General features: G+C 36.4%; 4 protein-coding genes across 6 annotated transcripts in view; 3 read left to right on the top strand and 1 right to left on the bottom strand.

The window, feature by feature from the left end:
* Position 1: 1 nt before the first annotated feature.
* On the top strand, positions 2-3,910 carry LOC116160363 (neuronal acetylcholine receptor subunit alpha-5-like). The gene is made up of 11 exons (XM_031473552.1): positions 2-127; positions 178-501; positions 550-704; positions 750-890; positions 2,525-2,569; positions 2,621-2,727; positions 2,769-2,991; positions 3,037-3,208; positions 3,257-3,409; positions 3,463-3,629; positions 3,679-3,910. Exons 1-11 carry the CDS (start codon positions 55-57, stop codon positions 3,832-3,834), a joined length of 1,716 nt encoding a protein of 571 aa, XP_031329412.1. The 5' UTR covers positions 2-54; the 3' UTR covers positions 3,835-3,910.
* Positions 3,911-4,711: 801 nt separating this feature from the next.
* On the top strand, positions 4,712-10,764 carry LOC116160248. Its single transcript, XM_031473399.1, has 9 exons — positions 4,712-4,763; positions 4,817-5,004; positions 8,002-8,177; positions 8,230-8,706; positions 8,754-8,942; positions 8,990-9,181; positions 9,231-9,388; positions 9,436-9,778; positions 9,829-10,764. The coding sequence occupies exons 1-9, from the start codon at positions 4,717-4,719 to the stop codon at positions 10,060-10,062; spliced, it is 2,004 nt and encodes a 667-aa protein (XP_031329259.1). The 5' UTR covers positions 4,712-4,716; the 3' UTR covers positions 10,063-10,764.
* Positions 5,053-5,784, bottom strand: LOC116160249 (abscisic acid and environmental stress-inducible protein-like). Its single transcript, XM_031473400.1, has 2 exons — positions 5,625-5,784; positions 5,053-5,576 (listed from the first exon to the last, which is right to left on the bottom strand). The coding sequence occupies exons 1-2, from the start codon at positions 5,640-5,642 to the stop codon at positions 5,121-5,123; spliced, it is 474 nt and encodes a 157-aa protein (XP_031329260.1). The 5' UTR covers positions 5,643-5,784; the 3' UTR covers positions 5,053-5,120.
* A 3,902-nt stretch (positions 10,765-14,666) lies between the features above and the next one.
* The window catches only part of LOC116174839 (retinoblastoma-like protein 2), a 20,351-nt gene continuing 12,467 nt past the window's right edge, over positions 14,667-22,550 (top strand). For 2 of the 3 annotated variants that reach the window (XM_031492856.1, XM_031492847.1), the window contains exons 1-6: positions 14,667-14,960; positions 15,012-15,145; positions 15,251-15,451; positions 15,503-15,693; positions 20,165-20,461; positions 20,589-20,672. In XM_031492856.1, coding sequence (XP_031348716.1) covers positions 14,823-14,960; positions 15,012-15,145; positions 15,251-15,451; positions 15,503-15,693; positions 20,165-20,461; positions 20,589-20,672 — 1,045 coding nt within the window. In that variant the 5' untranslated portion in view covers positions 14,667-14,822. The remainder of the gene's footprint in view (positions 14,961-15,011; positions 15,146-15,250; positions 15,452-15,502; positions 15,694-20,164; positions 20,462-20,588; positions 20,673-22,550) is intronic. The other variant, XM_031492866.1, reaches the window with a different exon arrangement.

Below are 22,550 nucleotides of genomic sequence, written 5' to 3'. Positions count from 1 at the left end.
ATTAAGTGTCATCCCGATCCTAACTTTCGAACAGTGCGCGCTTAATTTGCGACTATGCCTACAGTAATTTGCTTCCTAATTTTTACCGGTTTGGCATACGCGAAACAGTACGACGCGAACTCAACAGGTAAATACCCCAAAAGTGTAAATTAACGAAATCCGCCCCTATTTTTGCAGATTTGACAAAATGCAAAGTGCACTACACGCGTTCGGAGGGCTCGTACAAAGACTTCTACGAGATCGCCAATGAGGCGCACGGAAACGAGACGCTTTTGGACTTTCACTTTTCAGTTTTGGCACCGAGCGACGCCCACATACTGTTTACACCGTCAACTAAATTAAATAAGGGAGATCCTGCTTATGAGATAGTATTGGGGGCCGGCGGTAACATGTTTTCCGACATTCGACGCGCACAAAAAGCGTCGGTTAAAGCGTCCACTCGACTTAAAAACGTGCTGTCGTCGCTCGATCCCCAATCGTTCTGGATCCACATATCAAAACGTTAGAATTACCCTCATCTGTGTCGATCTTTCATACGGCTTGTTTTAGTCGGTCTCATTGAAATTGGGCGCGAAGGTGAAGAACTGGCGTTCCTCTCTTGGAAAGATAACGACCCGTTGCCGATAAAGTACTTCAGCTTTGGAACGTGGCCTGGAGTTGAAGCCAAGTGGTATTACGATTGCTATCCCAGTTCTGGTTCAAAGGTCAGTTCTTTTTGCGACGGCCGACTTTGAATCCGTATATTTTAGGAAGTTGTAAAAGAGCTGACGCACGTTCAACGTTTAAGGCATGATTTATTAAGCACTTACGATCCGTATATTCGACCGGTCCTTAAACATACCGACTTGACCATTCTTAAGATGCAAATGAATTTAAATTACATATCGCTGGTAAGCTTCTTATATTAGTTAATTTATTGCATAGTTTTGTATAATCTTTTCTTTGTTGGGAGCTTTAAAAGGATTTTATTCGCATGTAGTAAATTGTGGTGGAGATAATCTCTTCTACTGGAATCACTTGTTCTCTGCACAACTGCTGAGAATGTTGTTACCCTGTTTGACTATTGGACGAAATCGCTATGCTTTCCTTTGGCTTTGATTTATACCTATTCTGAAAATAAATGCTTTCTACCCAGCTGAACTTTAACTTTTAACCATTAAGAATGGATTTTGCGGAGATCCCTTTCATATGGGCTTGTTTTTTTCTCATTTAGGGTTGCTTTTCAGCACAGCAGTGTGACAAGTAAAAGAATTTTGCCCTAGAGTAGATTTTTGTTGGTAATCTCCTCCCCAAGTAGCCATTTTTGTTGTGGTTTTGACAATTCAGGGAGCAGTTAATTTTATCCATCCATCGGAAGTATATTTGATACCAGAAAGCGAAAGAGGAAATAAAATGGCCACTAATGTTGCTATCTACATGTGGATTTTAAAAGGTACCAGGTACCTACCCACTTTATCCTAAAATACACTTGTTTGGTGTTCCGTGTGACTCTCACTTTTCCGAAGATTTCCCTTCGTGTCCATTTAAAGGGTCTTTTGGAGTCTTGCTGCTTCAGGAGCAAGTATTATTTCCACTGGGACTCCCTTTTCGCATTCCTTATGGCTTCATTGTACGCTGTTACTGAACTACGATATGTATCCCAGCCATTCCATATTAGAAACTCTCCTATAGTCTCCGCCCGCATGTGCGTGAGTCCTTCATGTTTCCATGGGATTATCTCTCATTTCCGCGGGAAGCTGCCTTTGTAATATTTATTATGGCTGTTCGGAGATTAGTTTCCAATATTCTTAACAGGACTTTTTGTCTTCGAAGGACAGTCGCCAAGTTTTTCTTCCAGGAATATCTTACATGGGGCAGTCGCCAGTCGGATTTCCTCGGGTCGGCCTTTGATGATGTCAATCCAAACTATTAGTCTTACACATTTGGGAAGACTTCAAATAACGAAACTATGTCTAGGTGTCTCCTTTGAGGTCTTTCTGAAGGGTGGCAGTTGTTCCCACCGTTGAGTCCGAGATAATTTCGGCCGATTGCGATATCTGTCTTCTGTCCCGGAGCACGAAGGGGTTTCGAGTGACCTTTCAGGTCTTCAACTTCTATCATTGGGTTAGTGTGTTAGTATTTTGATTATCTGTAATTTCGATATCTAAACATAGATTACAAATTTCGTATAGTTTAATTATAATGCTCAAATGAAGTCTACGATTATTATATTATATAATATATTATTACCAAATGCGATCTTTTGATCTGCTTGAAAATCCAGTAAAAAATAGCAATGTAATCCCCCAAAAATATCGCTTCTCGCCTTAAAAATTCCCGGCTCAAAAAAGTCTTAGAACTTGCTTCATACGTAATTATAGGCACTCTCCCTTGTCTGCCCTCATTTGTAGAAGTTAATTTTTGACTTGGCGGGGCCAAGGATTTTCATCCGTTTTACTGGTATCCTTATTCTTTATTATGGAATTCTATCGTTTGATTTAATAAATTGTAATTTATTGTTGCTCTTCGCGTAATTTAATTTCAGAATGAATACAAATCCACGCTAGAGCTTAGAGGAACCACAAAATTGGTAAGTAAGCACTTTCAAACATTTTTCCGAACTTTAATTGGAAACATTCAGTCTTGGAACGATGAGAAGATGCGGTGGAATGTGAGTGACTATGGAAACACGAAAAGTCTACACATTGTTAGTCGACAAATTTGGCAACCTGATTTTGTCGTATACAAGTAAGTATCTGACAAAAGGAATGCACGATAATGTCTCGCAGCGCCATAGATTTAATGGGAAGGGACGTTCTTGGCGACCACGTTATGGTTGTAACGCATGATGGCACTGTCCAATGGAATCCACCTATCCGCATAAAAGCCTGGTGCAACATAACCGACTTGGGGCACTGGCCCATTGACACGCATTCCTGTTTGGTATCCTTGGGGGTGTGGAACGAATTTGAATTTATTCAACTTCACTTTAATAAAGAGGAAAGCGACATTGTAAGTCGGAGAAACAGTTGTTAAAGTTGCTCAATTTGCTTTCAGCTCGGCCAACACTTCCAAACTGAATGGGAAGTAGTAGACGTGACAATTATAGCCAATTTTTCTTGGGATTTTAAGCAAGCTAACAACACAAAACCCGCATTTTTTAAGATTCTGTTTACATTGAAACGTAACTCTAGCGCTTACAGTTTGGCCTTTTTTACTCCTTTTTTGGGTAACGAGTAAAGTCTTTGTGTAACTCGCCATTTATCACAATTTGTAGTTGTTGCCTGTGGAATGCTATTGACGTTTTGTGTTTCTCCATTTGGACATCTAAAGATATCGTTGTGCTGCCTCCAGTTGGTTATAATCTCGTTGGTGCTTGTCAATCTTGCTGAAACCATACCGATACTTCCAGATAGAGTTCCGTACTTAGGTAGGTAGATATACGTACGCTCATATGAAGAAAAGCTCAACTTACACTTTCAGTTTTACTATACAGCTACTCTTGCTTCGCAAGTATCCTTTGCATCATCATATCAATCTGTGTAATCAACCTATCAAGATCTACATATGATTCACCAGTACCACACTGCATATTTACATTCCTCACCGCTACTCCCACACGTATTATTTTACTTCTTCCGCGAGCACAGGTAAGTTTCTGAGTAGTGCAGAAGTAATAGATATGAAATCTAATTTCAGGTTTCTACTCATTATGGTAAAATAGATGACCTTCCCATCTTAAGCAGCGACGAGAACGTTCAAGAAACATGGATTTTGCTAGGGAAAGTAATTGATAGGATCTGCCTTTATGTCTACATTATATTGATTATGTACGCGGTATGTTCGCAGTATTAATATCTTCAAGGTGTATTACATTTTGTAAAAGTCATTTTTATACCAACCTGCAACCAAAAATAAAGATAAACATACATTTCGCTAAGACGAACAACAAAGACCAGTTGTTCTGTCTTTGGGTGATAAAGGCAGGACAGTTCAGGAGAATGTGCTGGATGTACTGTTACTGGTGACTGACAGGTGGGGCAGAATGGGGGATCATGGCATAGAATCTCAGAATGACTCCCACCCAATCTTTCTTAGGTATACCTAAGTAATTAATGGTGAATTATCAACCCAGACGGTCATTTCTAATCATTAACTCGTTACTGTTTTTCTGCACTACCAATGTTAAATGCTCTTTGGCGCCTTTATTTTAAACCCGACGCAAAAAGCGTGTAAGACTTTATTGTAAATCTCACCAAGACGCTTATACTTTTCGAACAAATGAAATTCCCGTGAAAGTTGCCGAGTTATTAAAACACTTTTCGAAGTTCCCACAGAATACGAGAAAAAACGCGATTTCCCAAAGGCGGTACGGTACGAAGTTCGGCGGGACTGCTAGTCAAATATAATGATTAATTCTTACAATTCCTTAAAAAGAGTTTTTTATTACATTTGTGGAAGGTAAAAGTCTATACGGTCATTTCAAAAAGTTAAAAGTCAATAAAACACGAATTGTGAATATCAAACTTCAAGGAATCGAACGAAAGCACCATTTTTACAAACGATAAATTGTGTGAGTGAGTGCCATCCATTTTAACTAAAAATGAGCAATAAACAATAAATCGAGCAGGAAAGAAACAGTTCTCATTTATTCAGTTTCATGAAGTTCCACATAGGTACTTATAACCATTTGAATATTATTTCATTGTTTGATCAATAGCTTGCAGTTTACACAGAATGTTTAAATCTATCAGTGATTCGAGCTCTCTTTTGTCTAATTTAAGGTTGTAAAACCGCAATACTCAGTTCTATTTCATCAATTTGTTCAATATTACAGTTTGGATTCAATAGAAGACGAAGAAGATGGACCTTGGCAGGGATTGATGCATAAATTTTCGGTGTTTCACTTAGATTCAATAAACGCGAGGTTTAAAGAAGTAAAATATAAGTTAGCAAAAGGCGGGCGCAAGGCAGAAGAGGGATTAAATAAGAATGAATTTGTTGGTGCCATTGAAGAAATTTTCGGTTTGTATCATAATTGGTTTTCCACTTCGTCTTTGTCAAAAGCAAATATACGTGCATTGAAATCGTTTATTGTATTCTAGATTAAATTTTAACACAAAATGTTAAAGCTATCGAAGTTAATGGTATCCACCCCCATGGTGTTTTCCGCCTTCACCATGATGGTCTCCACCTCCACCATGATGATATCCACCACCCTCGCCATGATGGTGTTGTTCACCTTGTCCGTAATTGTGTTTGTTACCATGACCTTTGTGATGCCATTCTCCTCCACCTTCATGGTGTCCTTCACTTCCACCATAATGGTGTTCTCCACCGTGTCCGTAATGGTGTTTATCGTCAACATCCTTATGGTGACCTTCTCCGTCATGATGATGTCCTTCGCCTTGGTAATGTTCTTTTTCCCCTCCTAGATGAAGTCCTTCGCCACCACCATGGTGAGGACCTGCGCCCCCGTAGTGTCCACCCTCGCCTTCTTCATAATGATGACTTCCACCTGGCTCGTGGTGAGCTCCCCCGCCATATTTATCAGCTTGTACGCAGCCTAATATTATCAACCCAACTACACAGCATATCTGCAAATGAAACGATATTGTTTAAGAACATAGCCCTTCATCTCTTACCAAAAGTCTATGCCCCATCTTCCGTCGTTTCGAGTACACACCACGTAGAGTGAATACCTCCTGCTGCGAGGAGCAGAAAATTTATACGCATTCCCAATGACGTCGTTACAGAGTGGTTCCCTTTTTTACACAATTAGGTAATATACATATCTAAGAACAACTAATTTAGATTCTAATGGTATGCACACCTTGTTTACGGTGCAATTAACACTGTGATAATTACTCGATTAAATTGGTTCATACATAAAATTTTTCCCAAGAAATAAACACCACAACCTTCAATTCTGCAAAACCATTAGACCGTTATCAAAATCATATCACTTACCGATCATTTAAAACTAATTAATGACACATCCGTAATGGAACAGTCGATTATTTCTCTGAAGCTATCGGTCAGTTGTTCCAACCGCATACCTCTATACCTAATTTACTTTGAGGACTTTCCGAAGTGATTTATGGTTCATTGGACCTTACATATAATTTTTTAATTGTTTTCAACTTAAATTTAACTTCTGTCTTAAAATTGCGATGCAAATAGGTATCCTATTATTGCAAAACTTTTTGAATTTTTTTGATTTTACCCAGCAAATTTAAGGGTTAGCCCATCATACTCGCATACCCGGTAGCATTGCGCAAGGAGTATCAGTTAGTTTGCATTGTAGCAGTAACTTGCTGTACAAATCGATTAGACTTCTCAATCAAAAGTTATAGACAGAAACCAATTTCGAAAGAAAATTCAAAGGGCTGTAACTTTTGAACTAGTAGTCCAATCTTGGAACTGTTTGAAATTATGGATTCTACACGCCACATTCTATAAGACAATTTTTTTTCCGGGTCGATCTGAGACAATTTTTTTCTCGGGCCTCAAAAAAAGGCAGTGTAGTATAACCTTCCTTTTTTACCAAAAATCGACTATACCAAAATTTCTCGGGAAAACACTTTTTCGTATTAATTTTGGTGCGTAGAATGCAAAACAATTCGTACTTTTTCGATTAGACTTCTCAATCAAAAGTTATACTCGTAGACTAGAAACCAATTTCGAAAGAAAATTCAAAGGGCTGTAACTTTTGAACTAGTATCCCAATCTTGGAACTGTTTGAAATTATGGGATCTACAGGCCACATTCTATAAGAAACTTTTTTTCCGGGTCGATCTGAGACAATTTTTTCACAAAATTAGTATTTTTTGGAACTGTCTTGTATCATGACATGTTTTTTCGTTTTGTATAGTTCGTATATCCGTGCGGAACATAACTTTCTGAGTACAACTGGCCGCTTCGGTTTGTTGTCAAAACAAAAAATAAGAATCTTTCTTTTGATTCTTCACTTCGAATTCTTTTATTTCTCCGAGTGCTTCAGAATCTTCGAAGACGTCTACTTTCCGAGTTCATCAGACTTTTGCCAATGCTTCTGACTTGTTCTTTCAAATGTTTAAATTCGTGGGTCACCATAATGCTTCAGATTTTTCCAAATCTTTTATTCTCCAGATCTTTTGCATTAATCAATTTTATATTCAACGGATTCTTTAATTTTTTCGAATTCTATCATCGATTTTTGGGTCTGTTTTTAGATTAATTAAATTCTTTAGATCAGTCCGATCTTTCAGATTCTGAAGAACTTCGGACCTTTTTGTTAAACATTAGTTTATATGTTCAGCTTTACAGTGATTCTCCTAATTTATATTTATTTTTCTAGATTTTGGAAATTCTGCGCATTCTTTAGATTTTTTAGATAGTTGGTTTTGTTGGCAGCCATGGTTATTACTTGGGGCAATTATTTATCATGCATGTATTGAAAGAATGGATTGTGCATGCGCAGATGCACCAAAAGAAGGTGTGTTCTAAAAAAAATAAATTAAATGTACATAAAAAAGTAGGCTGTGTATTCGTACAGTAAAAAGCGCAAGAAAATTATTACGCATGCGCGTATTTGTGATCCAATTCTTCTGAAAATTCAACGGAAGATGCTTCCTATAAAAGGGAATTGAAATCACGTGTCAAAAAATTAGATTGCGTGTGCGCAGACGTTATTAGGAACTTAGTGGCTTTTTTAGAATATGCAAGTTCTTTTTTTCTCTGGTCTTGAAACTTAAAAAAAACTCTTTCAATTCCTTTAGTCCTTGGATTCTTCTGATTTTCACAATTCTTCAAAAATTCAAATTATTTAGGTCCATCAGACTCTTCAGATTCTTAGATCTCTTCAAATTCTTCTTTCAGTTTTTTAGAGTCTTTCAATTTGGAGCCTATAATCCTGCAATTTTTCGGATGTGTTAAATAACACATTATCGACCGGAAATCTTATTCCCTGGATTTTTGGATTCAGTATAGGTCCCTTTTCAGCAGTATTGTTGAAGATTAAAAGACTTGTACTGCTTACAGGTAATTGCAAGCATTCTGTACAAGCTTCAATTCTCTACAATCAAATTGACAAGAAAGAACATGGAACAATCACATGGGACCAATTTTTAAATTTTGTAATCGGAAATTCCCCCACCGACTACCAACCCCCATTCACCCTCAATGTAGGGCGCATTTTCAGTCCGCCCCACGTCAAGGTATTCCTTTAGTTTAAAACAATGCAAATATTTGAATACTTAATCCTTGCAGAAAGATACGGTGTCCAAAATAGTCTTGATAGAAACAGAAAAATATTTCTGCTACGCGATCATATCGAAGTACGGCCACGTTGGTCTTTACGATGGTAACATGAACTTCCAAACGTCTTATCATATGATCATGGCTCGCGAAGATATCGACAGAAAGGAGAAGGAGAGGAGAAGAAGAAACCGATGGGTTACCGATGCTCTATTCCTGAAGGATGCGCTTCTGTTGTTAATTGCGAGCTCGGCGAGGAGCGTTACCATTTATGACGCATCCGGTTTAACCCATGTTGCCTTGTGGTTAATTTTAGGTCTTCCGAATATAGTTCAATGTCTTGCTTACCATTTCCATCTTGTGAACGGAAAGTTGACGTTGTACATGGGAGATGATTCCGGTCAGCTGCTCAGTGTGGAATTTCTGCAGCCTAAAAATGGATTACTGCGCAAGAAGCATAGCGATAAGCTCAGTTTTTTTTATTGGATTGTAAGTAACATGCTCAAACGTGCTTTCGACAATGAGAATACTTTCAGCAACTGTACAACGAAAAAGAATTTGTAACCATTAGTCACTTAGGACGTCCACACCATGACAGCATTACTGCAATCGAATACTGTAAACAAAACGACACTATTGTAACTTCCAGTAGAGATGCCACAACGTCCGTTACAATCCGTGCTGTAGAAAACCGAAGGCACAATTATTCCTTCCAAATGCACCGAGTAAGTGCTTTTCGAACAAGTAATTTCACATTCCACTGCCTATCCAGGGGGCCAGTTGTTTTGCAATTAGTACAAGTTTAAAAGTTCTGATTACTGGAAGTGATGATGGAACAGTCAGAATTTGGAATGTTGTCGTCAAAGATAAGCCAATTGCCACTCTTAAAGAACACCAAAAGGGTATTGTCGACCTGAAAATAGTTGAGCAGGAAGGACTATTCTTCAGCCTCTCCAAAGATGGGGTTGTACACTCTTCACGAGCACTGCAGTGTCTGAACTATTTTGTTGCAGGTTTTTAAACTATGGGCAATTAAAGAGCAAAGATGTACTCAATCTCGGTGCCTGAAATTTCCGTCATTTCAGGTGCTGGGTAAAAGTATAGAGTGGGGTTGTAATTCTATATACCCGGGACCAAAGGTGATTGTTCAAGAAAATGCAGCGGACTCACGGTATGTTGATGGCACTAATTCGACTATTTCCACTTTTGAGATTGTAGGACCAATTCCGTATGGTTGAGACCGCACTTACTTGTGACTTGCTGTAATTATATAGCCCAACTCATTGTGTCTTTCACAGATACTTTGCGGGATGTGAGTTATACTGTTCTACCTCCACCACCACTCCAGAACAGTGTACTAATCCCCAAAACTTGGAAAATTGGAGTCGATGTTAAAGAAGGACCTAATCTAAAAACAGCAGAGGACGAGATTGGCCATGAAATGTTCACCGAGAACACGAAATCACTACAGTTTGTCCTGGACAAAAACCTCTTTCTTGAAAATGATGTTAAGAATGATATCAATTTTCGTTTGGCATGTTTGGAACAGACGAAGTTAAAGGTAAATCAGTATTTGGGAGGAGATTTTCTATTTAATTGTGACTTGCGCAGATGCACATGATGGTATCCAATTGTGCGCCTTATCTTGCATTGAAACTGCCCGAAATTGAGGAGGTGAAATTGTCATCTAATCTACCTATTCCTAACAGTCGGAAAATTAAATCTCTGGTTGAGAGAACTCAACGTATGCTTTCGGATGCGGCTACCAAAACTAGAGTGTTTTTGGAGCAGTCTTCTAGTAGCCATACTCAATCCTCTCGTAGCAGTATAGTGACCTTCGAATAGACCTGTTTTAATCGTTTCCACGATTTCAAACTTTATTTGGGACCAATAATAAATTAACTTGAAATCCAATTAATTAATAAAGTTATGATGTAGTAAAGACAACTACATCAAGGTCTCGTGCAAGGGAGAGTGATTCGTTTAATTACTGTAGAATTGCTCTTGCGGAAATGATGTTTTCATAAAAAAAAACTATAATAATTAACTATGTTTGAAATCTAAATGCATTCACAAAGATTATGATTATACTTTCAATTGTTTAATTTACTAATTTATCAACAAATGTCTTTAGTTGATAAACTGCTTTAGTTTGTAGATTAAAGCCTTAATTTCCAAGATCTTTGGGCGTTTTCCCATCGAAATAAACCTAGGAATAACGATTTTTTATTAGTATTAAGTCGAATAGTCAGAGAATCACTTAATTTTCTCCTTAGGTGCCCGGATTTTAAGCGCCGAATGGTAAGTAAACGACCCAATATCTTAAAAAGTATAGAAGTAACGAAGAAAGAATTTTCCGTGCCTAAAAAGGTTTTAGAATCATAATTTTTGAGGAATTTTTCAAAAGACAAATGAGCTTAAACCTTAAATGTGAGAATTTCGTGAACGGAGTATCAGAATAGGGTACTCGCAAAAGGATAATGATATAATTGGTGACTAAACGTTTATGTTAGTGGGGTCAAAACTTCAAATGGGAATATCTCGAGAGGGGAGACAGAGGCAGTAACACTTTACCTGATAGTTTTACGGCCTCCTGTCACGTTACCAGACTCCTGTCAAAACTGCCACATTCCTATTAATTAAAGTTCTATATGAAAACTGAAATTTTATATTAAAAAAGACGATGTTGGCACTAGTGGAGACAGATGACGCAGGCGTAGAGTCGTGATCGTGATGCAAGGAACTGCGAAGGTGTGCTGCGATTATTGTAGTTTACAGTTATTTAATAAATTCTGATACTGGCGTGTTTATTTGTCCCCACAAGACTTTTTTTACGTCCAGCATTTGTTATCTAATACATGCAACCAACATGAAGTTTTGAAGCATACTGTATATATTTTTTTTTTTTGAATTCAGGATGTTTTTCCACATCTAAAAATGTTGCTTTTTATGGGGTCGTATAACAAAATGTCCAAAAAAATTGATTTCAAAAAAGCCGTGTGTAATAAAAGTTAAGAGAGATTGAAATTTTTGTTTATTATAATGAACATAATAGTTGGTTATGACTTCACGATTACGAAGGCTCTTTTTGAATGATTCTAGCGATATACCACTTCAGTGGCGTACGTAGAAATGTATTCTGGGGGGGGGGGATTAAACAAGTTCGTTCGTGGTACAATTCAGTCACCCAGTGCGTACTAGAAGGGGGAGGGGGGGGGGTAAGAAATAGAAATTGGCTTGCAGGGTGCTGATGCTGGTAGTCATTTATCTATTTATTATTTACAGGCGAAAAAGATTAGATTAGAACGGTATTTTATTTCTTACTGCTGACAGGCCCCTTTACTGCTTTTGCTTTAATTAGTCAACGAAAACTTTGAATAATAGGTATATTTATGAGCAAAAAACCAATTTCGACAAAAAATTCAAAGGGCTGTAACTTTTGATCTAGTAGTCCGATCTTGGAACTGTTTGGAATTATGGATTCTACAGGCCACATTCTATAAGAAAATATTTTTTTCCGGTCGATCTGAGACAATTTTTTTTCTGGGCAAAAAAAGGCAGTGTGTAAGTAACCTTCCTTTTTTACAAAAAATCGACTACACCAAAATTTCTCGGGAAAACACTTTCTCTTATTAATTTTGGTGCGTAGAATCCAAAACAATTCGTACTTTTTCGATTAGACTTCTCAATCAAAAGCTATAGACTAAAAACCAATTTCAATTCAATTCAATTCAATTTAATTCTTTTCCTTTGGCATACAACAGTACATAGAACTGTTTGAAATTATGGGATCTACAGGCCACATTCTATAAGAAAATTTTTTTCCGGGTCGATCTGAGACAATTTTTTTCTCGGGCCTCAAAAAAGGCAGTGTATAACCTTCCTTTTTTTACCAAAAATCGACTACACCAAAATTTCTCGGGAAAACACTTTTTCTTATTAATTTTGGTGCGTAGAATCCAAAACAATTCGAACTTTTTCGATTAGACTTCTCAATCAAAAGTTATAGACTCTAAACCAATTTCGAAAGAAAATTCAAAGAGCTGTAACTTTTGAACTAGTAGCCCAATCTTGGAATTGTTTGAAATTATGGGATCCGAAATACCAAAATTTCTCGGGAAAACACTTTTTCTTATTCATTTGGGTGCGTAGAATCCTAAACGATTCGTACTTTTTCGATTAGACGTCTGAATCAAAAGTTATGGGCAAAAATATTCCTGTTTTTAAAATTTAAAATTCTTATTTTCGTCATTTCGTGAAAGGCAGGTAGCAGGTACCTCACCTCAGTAGCAGTACTAGTACCTGATACCTATTTGTTTTTTTTTTTTTTTTTTTTGTATTGAGCTTCGACAGCTATGGTCATTAGCTCTTGTTGCTAATTTAAATGTTATTGTACATGTCTATTACTTTCAAATACGACATTAGGTCTCGATAATTATCACTAATGTTGTAATTGCTTCTTATAAGCTCTAAATGGCCACATTCAAAAATGAAGTGTACTACCGTTAATTCGTGTCCACATCTGGTACATATAGGAACTGGTTCTCCCTTCAGTAGGTATGTATGCGTTACTGCAGTATGGCCTATTCTCAATCTAATTAATTTTGATATGTCTCTTCTAGTGAGTGCCGGATTATCCCATTTAGCTATGGTAGGTTTGATGTTTTTAAGGTGAGTATTACACATATCCCAATCATCTTGCCATTTGGAAACAGTTACACGATTATATTATTTTTCAAATCTTTGTGTTTTATTTCAGGTACATCGACCGCATCCTGTTTGGTTGCTTCCAGGGCTACCTTGTCAGCTTCCTCATTACCCTGTATGCCCACATGACTGGGGACCCATAGTAAGGTAATATGCTTTCCTTGATTTTCTAAGTATACGATAGATGAATGACACCATTGTGTTATCGTATCATTGTCTATTTTGGGCATCAATGTAGCGAATTGCCGATCGATGCCGAATAGCCAAATCGTTGACTGCCAACACTGATCACTCACTGAATAGTGAATACTACAGAATATTTAGATTTTAGTGACTTTAGACTTTAACCAAAACCAAAATTGCTCTCTATAGGGTTTACCAATAGGGACGATAGGATTTTAAACGTTTAAGGCGGCTATGTTGGATGCCAAACATTTGACATATGCTGTCAGTTGTCATCAGTAAGGCTTGCCATTTCATCATGTTCACGTTGCCTCAACGCTTGGAAATTATCCAGCAACATGCCACACAGCGAACGCTACAATGGACTTATTGCGTCAACAGTTTGGTGAATCGTTGATTTCTCAAAATGGCCCCCACAATTGGCCGCCAAGGTCATGCGATTTAACACCATTGGACTTCTTTTTGTGGGGCTATGTGAAGTCAAAGGTTTATGCGAATAAACCCAAGACTCTTGACGAGCTCGAGGCCAACATTCGAGCGACCGAGCTGCCATTCCACCCGATATGATCCACCGAGTCATCGAAAATTGGTCCGATCGGATGAGCCAGTGCAAAAAGAGCCGCGGTGGCCATTTGAACGATATTTTGTTTAAATCATAAATGGCATGAAATACAGCATCTAATAAAACCAATCACACCTAAATTTGACCAAATTGACTGTGTTTTATTTCAATTTAAAATCCTATCGCTCTTATTGGTAAACCCGTTATATGTAGCTATATATTATTGCCTTTATTTTAAAGTGGGCGGAGCGGATAGCGGAGTATTACCTAAATACCTAATAGCTATGATGATAACTCAATTCTTCTTGGGGGGGGGGGATATAACCCCTTCATCCCCTCCCGTAAATACGCCACAGTACCACTTGCTACAGGGGGTCCAACGAACAGTTGGGTCGTATTATCTGCGAAACTAATACGACTAACTTAGTCATTTAGTCGGGTGGTTATGCTTTTGTATGTTTTAGTAGGTATTTATTTAAGTGTTCAGATAGAAGAAGATTATCAGCGATTTTCTTATATGTGATATTTGTACCTTTTTTAAAATCTGAATGTAAATGACGATGTCAATATTTCTTTTGAAATATGTATATTATGCCTGAACTATTGTATATGTATTACAATGTCTGAACTACACAATATAGTGTGTTAAAGGCGGTGTAAATTTTATTGTACTGTGGTGTAAATCGACCTTCACAAAAGGAGAAGTAATCTATTGTTGTTTGGCGCTAAAATCAAACACTCTGTAGATAGATTTAACTTGGGTTGAACGTTTATTATTTATTTATTTTAGATAACAAAATGATATATAAATTTCAAATTTAAAAATTAAATTTTATATACGAATGTGGGGTTATGTAACAAACACCACCCAGATTGTACAACGTCATAAGAAGTAGTACCGTTATAAAAGGCTTAATTTATACAATTTGTCTTTATCGAATTTATTAAAACAGTAAATACTAACAAGGGCGTTATTTTTTAAGGCTCTTCGAAATACATTCCCGCGCGTATTTGCAATTTAGGAATTGATCGCCCGGTTATTTTCCCGCCCGTTCGTGCGGAGGATGCGCGTTGTTGAGCTCGATTTCGATATCAAATGTGGCGTCGTATGTGAATTTTGTTGTTTATTTATATCGTTCTTTGGGCAATAAAAATGGTCCTATCAGAAGATTCCAATGACCATTTATTTAAAAAACACCAGGAATTGAGTACGAAATTAAACTTGGATATTAACACCATCACTCAGGCATGGCAAAGTTTCCAAACCATACAAACTAATTACAGTCTGGAGGTAACCAGGTGCACTTCTTAGAGGAGAAATTGACCGACTCGTATTTTTCAGGGCGAAGCCTTGCACTGGCTGGGATGTGCTGTATTTGTAGCATGTAGAAAGACGACGACTCCTACTGTAAGTCGTAGCACAGTTGAAGGCAACTGTGTAAGTCTAACAAGCCTACTACGACATTGTAATTTAAGGTAAGGCTCAACTACATTGAATGTTAATCATGTAAGAAATTCATCCCCGCGTAAATAAAACCTACGGTGTCCTCTGTGCCAAGTGTAACCGAAATCTTGTTACAGTTTGACACAGTTCTTTAACAAAATTACCAAATGGGCGGATATGGCTAATTTATCCGAAGACTTCCGGCAGAAGATCAAACGACTTGAAGGCAATTTTGCCGTCTCGTATAACATATTTAAAAAGTTCACCCCTATATTTAATGAAATCTTCAAAGGGCCGATAGATATGGACTTGCGCTCATCACGAAATCGCAAAACAAAGTGAGTTTCAGTTATGTATAAACGTCGATTTCTAAGTGTAACCGTTTTAAGGGCGCCGTTATGTACACCTACCAAAGTATTCGAATTCTGCTGGACGCTTTTTACAACTGTGAAGGGGCAAAATCCATTGTACAGCGAAGATATTGTTATGTCGTATCACTTGTTACAAGCTTGTTGTGATCTTGCATTTAGAAATGCGTTTTTAGATAATCGGAAAGATTTGTTGAACCCCAGCTTTCCAGGTCTGTATAACCATTCTATTTAAAAAGTTGCATTAGTGCCATGGGAAGGAGAGATAATATGTGTGCCTGTAACACAAGTCGTACAAGTCCTACAATAAGTTAGAATATATTTTACACTTTTAGCTTTTTCATAACACAACTCATTTGCATATACCGAATTCAGGACTTGTAGTTATAGTTACAGGCAGATTACTTGTAACTTGTATACTTGTTACAATTGTATAGTTTGCGTTATAGGCCCCTGAAAGTAACTTGTTTAACAAGAGGAATCCATCTGAGAGCAATTTTTTTTCTATTTTACAATCTCAATTTTGCAAAGCCAATTTTGACGACGAATTTTAAGAAAGACCCTTTCGGAGTAGGCTGTTTTAGGAATAACTTCTTTACCCCATATGTATGATCCTTTCTACGACTACATGATGATATACAGTGTGTCCCCGGATGGACTGAACAAGAGGGAAAAAATTTTTAATTTTAACTTTACGCAAAAATGTCATAAATATAAAATAAAATGTTTCTCTTAACCTCTAAGGTGTCTTTTTTAACTTGATTCGCTTATCAGGTTGCCATGGAAGATACAATGATAGTTTGATTTAATCAAAAACATGCAACTTAGAAAAATTTCCGCTGTAGATTTTGCGTTTTTTGTAATTTTCTCAGCTGCTAAAAGGAATATCTAGATTTTTATTTCAGAATAGGTGGTTTTGAGGCAAGCAAAAATTTTTATAAAAAATGACATTTTTGCGTAAAGTTAAAATTAAAAATTTTTTCCTTCTTGTTCAGTCCATCCGGGGACACACTGTATAGTGATATTTATTTAGAAGTAGACATAGGGATTTATATGTATTGTTTTTCCCTGTGTCTACTTTTAAAAGACAAAATCTCTTCTGAAGGGCGCCTAATTTTATGCATCCAAAATGACTTTTTAAAACAAATAAACATCTGGCAACTTAAACTAAGTGCTTTTAATAATTAATTAATTAATATGACAGCCAGATCTTGATTTGTTTTAAGAAGTTATTTTGGTTGCATAAAATTAGGCGCCCTTCACAAGAGATTTTGTCGGTAGACAGGGAAAAACAAGACACATAAATCCCTATATTTACTTCTTAATAAATAGCAGTATACATTTCATGCTGTTACAAAAAACTATCACGTAACTCTTAAATGTACACAAATAAATAAATTTTAAATGGTATAGCAAAATAATTATTACTGTCTCCTCAGATAATACCCTGAAAAATGATATCGTACTTTACTTTCGGATGAACCGTGTTTATTTTTCAAATTTTGTACCTTTTAGTGCCTCATCTCTAAAACTGGAATTGCCCCTATCAGCCCCCACTTTTTTTCCTGTAATTTAATCTGTGGAGTTTCTGTTAGATGGCGCTGTTCTATCATGGCTAAAGACCTTGTATACTAACAGCTAAGTAAGCACAGCCCATTAGTACTTCTTTGCTTTAAACTCTACATTTCAGCTAGGTGAAGTGTATCGTACCCACAGTGTTATACGAGTGCTGTTCAGAAAGTAACAAACTTTTGAGTTTAGCATGGCGGGGGGGAAGGCTAAGAGCCGCCATGTTGGAGTCGAAAACTCCCTACGCCGTAATGCAAATTTTACAAAATCTATTCAAAGACATGCCACCAGTTTTTGTATCTCGCATGACTGTTGAGAAAAAAATTAAAGAAGATATTTCACCACTTTTATGAGGGTGGCTGTCCATATTCATATGTAACACCCTGCGTGAATAAGTATATTTTTCATTTGTAATTTAAGGCTCTGTAGTCAATTTGTATTTCAGTGTTATTGCAATTGCCCATTTTTCCAACGAATTTCAAAAATTGGTCCAATTTTAAATTGTTGGTACCTACTTTTTGAACTCTCTAATTGATGTTCTACAATCTTTAGGGAGGGGGGGTAGTGGATTTTATCGTTCCTTTAGGAGCCACAACGCATTAAAAAAAGGTTAACTCAGTTTTTTAGAAAAGTTGGAAAAAATGGGCTTTTTTTGATCGCTTGTAAAAATTTTTCTATTGGACCGATTTTGTTTGTTTTTTTTATCGACGCAGAATTTTGTTTTCTTTACTTTACTAAAGAAGTGTTATTCATAAAATATGGACCGTTTTCGAGTTTTAAACGAAAAACTGAAAAAAGTCCGAACGTTTTGAGGTTTTTTGGCTGCCAAAAGTTGTGCCGGGAAAAAATTGGTGTGCACTCTTCAAATACATGTTATTTGGGCCCAAATGGACCATTTAAAACGTTAAAATCGTTTACACCACATTTTGCAGGAATCGGCCCTTCTGACTGTTCCCCATATTGGACTATCTGAGGAAACTGATAATTTTAGATGGGAAATATACACCTAGTATTGTACGTACCCCCCGCCCCGTCAAAAGGAAATATTATTACAGCCTCATTATAGGTTTTTTTTTATTTCTTGAAGCATCCTGATGGGATGCAAAAGCTTTTAGAAATAAAAAATTATTTCCAATGTACCTACGCAGGATAATAGGATATCCATTTTTGGTCTTGGGAATATGTGACATTATGATTTATAAATCAACAGCATTCAAATAAATAAATAATAAATAGTAATTTATCTAATCAATATCATTAGGAACGGCGTAACAATATGTAGGGTAATGCCAGGTAGTTTCTTTTGTTTTCCCTTTCAAGTAATGAGTTGTGGCCTCAGGCGTTATAAGTGCAATTTGAGTTGCCTATCCTTACGTTAGCGTTTTGATTTTTTTCTGAAGATCGCGAAACATATTTTTTTAAATATATGCCCTATCATAATAGATGGAAATAATATCTTTAAAGGGGTAGTATACCCAAAATCAAAAAAATTGTAGAACAAAATCTAAGAACAACATTTCAAACCGGAGTTTTCTACGATGAGTAGTTTTCAAAATATTAACGATGAAAGTTTGAAAGACAGAACATGTGACGTCATCCCGACATCGTGAGTGCGGCGGCACGGATCCAAGCAGTCCGAACGCGTCAGTTCTTTCATATTCTATTTCGCTTTCCCTTGAAAAAATCAAGAAATCCTTACTGAAGTATCATCCGAACATATATCATCATATAAATTTGAATATTTGTAATAAATTTCTGTGCCCAGCTCAGATTGGATACCTATGCTTTCAGTAAGCGGTATTGGTGCCATTTGATTCAGTTCTTCTGTTTGATTGTGGCATATGTTTGATGTTGAACTGGTTTCTCCACTACGAAATTTATCGTTTACCCACAATAAGCAATCAGCCACAATCTTACTTTCTTAGATAAGTTGACTGACGTTTTATAGCTTTATTAGGACCTTTGTTTCCTGTGAGATGTAAAGAAGGGATTGCAGTATTATTGTCAGCCTTCTCAAAACTTTATGCTGAGGCACGGGTCATTTCCTTTTTGTATCTTCCAAAAAAAATTATCATCTTTAAAGTGGACACTGCAAACGACGTGACTATACTATGATTCAGCGGTTTTTTCTACTTTTCCAGACGTTATTTCGACACGGCTCCTTCTTTTCTGGGGGATAATTTGCAATGTAACATTGGCATTTTTCAAATTATTGTTGCAGCGGAAAACACAAAGTTAGGCATTTTTGAAAATAATGCCAATCACTGACTACCAGTCTCAAATTAACACGTCAAACGTCATCGAATCCATATATTGCTATAGCGCGCCACCGACCCATTTGTCGGGATGACGTCACAACGACCGTTTTTTACATTCGACACCTTGCCATTTAATAACGAAACGGCGTAGAGACTTGCGGTTTTCACCGTTACTCTTAGATATTTTTAATCTATCTTTAGACGAAAACATGAAACTTGGGTATACTGCCCCTTTAAGTACCGCCGTAGGAAATACTGTCGGATTTCCAAATTGGTGCTATCTGTTTTTCTACTCCCATTACAACAGCGGTTATTTACGAAAAACGATTTTTCTATTCATCGATCTTCCTAAAAAACTAAGACCGATATTTCAAATTTTTTTAAGTACCGCCGTTCTTTTCATCATTGCAAAGAATATCCACTATCGAGAATTTGTTAGACTTCAACTACAAAAGCAGCATTTCATAAGAAAGCCTTAAATTTAAAGTTTAAGTGCAAATAATAAACTTGCTCCAGGGTACCTGAAAATTTAATCAGTTCTTTCTTTCTATGTAACAAACTAAGACGTCTTCAAATTTGTCTTGACAATGTGGAAGCGTGAATGATGCTGTTAGCGTTGGACCAATCAGCCAAATATATGGTCTAAGTGCCTGTGGGCATCTGATTATTCTCTATATTTTTAGAATCCAATCATGCTATACCTACACTGCAGCGCCAATTGTGTAAATGCGTGGTAGGCTCCCATAATAATAGTTCTTTAATAATCAAAAGTACAAGAATTTTGTGTTTTGCGTGGCACTACTGTAACCTTGTCAATACACTTAGGTCATCAGGTGCTGATCAAATAATATTTTAGAGCTGCCTCCAAATTGGTCCGATCCCAATTACATTGCGCCCAAGGAAGCGCCTTGTATTATAAACTACTTATGTTCGAAACACGACGGTATAGCCGCCGAAGTGAAATACGTAAAGGAATACAGTTGGAAGGAGCACATCAAAGACCTATTTAGTAAAGATATTCTGCAAGGTGACGAAGACACCTTCACTGGCTTTTTCGATCCTGCCAACTTTGATAGTAACTTACGGAACATTACCAAAACGTACGAGGCTCAATTGTTAAATCGAGGAGACTTTGACGAGCGTATCTTTTTAGGTGAGTTTTACGCGCATGCGTTTCCAAAAGTGTGCTTATTGCTTTATTGTTTTTTTTTGCTTGTAACTAATTGGTGCTTGACTTGTATAGCGATATCGGAATTACATTAGTTAACTACATTTTCTAGCCGAATACCGCAGACGTTTACTGTTGAAAGAGCAAGCGTTAAAAAATGCAAATGGAAGTGTCTTTTCACCGATGAGTTACTCAGGTAGGCTTCACTCGAAGAATTTTTTTTACTTTTAAAGCGATCGCGTATACAAGTTCAGATCTATTAAATTAAACTGTTTTAATTGCTTCATTTTGTTCTCGCTTGAGCTGCGCTTACGTACACAATGGTTGCTTTACGATTTTGATTATTGCATTTTATTATATATTGTGTAATCTGAACTGAAAAAGTTTATTGTAACCTCATTAATGCATGCAATTACCACATACATTTTATTAGTTTATTTACTCACAGTGACAGATTAAGGTAAGTTAGTAGTTTTTCTGCAGTAAAATGTCTAACCACAGTCAGAAAAGATTGACCACTTTATTATCTATATATTGAGCTAATCTGTGTTTGACTTTCAACGATAGTGGTTTTCAGATTGTAACCCTTATCAAAGCATACTAATCACCATTATATTTTGAGGTTTATTGTTTTTGCGTAGTTTATTGTTTTGTATGCCAGTTTTGATAGTAGAAAATAATTTATAATGAAACTGTGCTTTACTCCTGTATTGAGCCAAATTCATCACTGCATGAATCAAAATAGAGTGCTGTCTGAAGTTAGCAGTAGCCAGAAATTAATTTTAAGGGTGTTTGAACATACTTTCAATAATTGTATTGATCATAAACGTCTGCGCGCTTTATTTTCTTGCGCGGAACCAATTTCGCCGCTCTCTTACTATGAGTTCAAAATAAAATTCAAGCCTGTATTTGTGGGCTGTTCTCTTAATTCTCACTGCTTCTACATTGAGAAAACAGCATCAAATGTTGGGCACAAATATTCACTGCCTTGACAATCAGCACGTCATCAGCATCTTCTTCCACCTGTTTAACACTAACAGCAGCCTGTTCGCTTTTCTTTACTAGTGTCCAAATTAGACGGGCTTTATTGTGGTGTGGAAAATACATTAAAAATAAGTGTCATTTGTTTTCACGAAATTACAGTAGAAAATTGTTCAAATTTTCCGCAGCTCGGAACATATTAGAAGTACAAAAAAAAGTTTATTACAAAAAATGTGAGGAGTTTTGTCTTCTTTAACTTTCATTTGAATCCTTTTTTTGTGAGATCAACCACTGCGGAATTATTTTGAAAAAACCAATTTTATGTTCAATTTCTAATTTTTGAGAAGTGCAAAATTGTTTACAAATTATTTTTTTCTGATTATTTGGAATTCCTGCGATCATCTTGCCCTTTTGATTCAGAATCAGCACCTGATTCTTAAAAAATGTATATCTTCAAGTATAGGTAGCACTGTTTTAGAAGCATCTTTTTGCTATCCAGATTCCTGGTTAAAGTGATAATTTACTATACAAGGTGTAAAATAATTATTACAATTGTACTGGTGGTTTGTAAATGTTCCTTATTTGACAACATCACTGTAACCTTTTTATTTTATTATATTAACACATTATATTTCATATATTTCATAGTATTATTACCAATTGTATGCCTAGGTATCTGTACGAAAAGATTCAATTTAGCTCGAACATTAGATTACATAAACTAATTACTCCATCGAACCAAGTTTTTCGAACGATCGTATGTTTATAACGTTGCAAAAATATACAATCTTCTGCCTACTGATGTTAAAATGCTTGGGATGGTTTCATTTAAAACTAAATTATTTAAAATTACACTGGATAGACAAAACATGAGTCTTTAATTCATTTTTTTTTTATATTAATGTCATCCTCTTTGATATAAATTGTACGACATTACATCTCCTGTTTGATTTCTTTTTGTACACATCCATCATTTATATCTGATTTCCTTATATTGATTTTTGGTTCATTTAGCGTAAGACATAATGTTTTTATTTTTTATTTAAATTTTATTTTTTGTTTATTCATCCACCTACTATAACTATAATTTTCC

Source organism: Photinus pyralis, unplaced genomic scaffold (assembly GCF_008802855.1).
Source record: "Photinus pyralis isolate 1611_PpyrPB1 unplaced genomic scaffold, Ppyr1.3 Ppyr1.4_LG1, whole genome shotgun sequence".
NCBI classification, from domain to species: Eukaryota; Metazoa; Arthropoda; class Insecta; order Coleoptera; family Lampyridae; genus Photinus; species Photinus pyralis.
Note: the sequence above shows the minus strand (reverse complement) of the source record. Positions and strands in the feature narration are given on the sequence as shown.

What these genes read in the sequence shown, in the direction of transcription:
- LOC116160363 (XM_031473552.1), top strand. Translation starts at nt 55, where the DNA reads ATGCCTACAGTAATTTGCTTCCTAATTTTTACCGGTTTGGCATACGCG. An exon ending in GTACGACGCGAACTCAACAG is followed by an intron (nt 128 to 177) that starts GTAAATACCCCA and finishes CTATTTTTGCAG; the next exon opens with ATTTGACAAAATGCAAAGTG. An exon ending in CTGGATCCACATATCAAAAC is followed by an intron (nt 502 to 549) that starts GTTAGAATTACC and finishes GGCTTGTTTTAG; the next exon opens with TCGGTCTCATTGAAATTGGG.
- LOC116160248 (XM_031473399.1), top strand. Translation starts at nt 4,717, where the DNA reads ATGTTTAAATCTATCAGTGATTCGAGCTCTCTTTTGTCTAATTTAAG. An exon ending in TCAGCCTCTCCAAAGATGGG is followed by an intron (nt 9,182 to 9,230) that starts GTTGTACACTCT and finishes ATTTTGTTGCAG; the next exon opens with GTTTTTAAACTATGGGCAAT. An exon ending in GAAAATGCAGCGGACTCACG is followed by an intron (nt 9,389 to 9,435) that starts GTATGTTGATGG and finishes TTGAGATTGTAG; the next exon opens with GACCAATTCCGTATGGTTGA.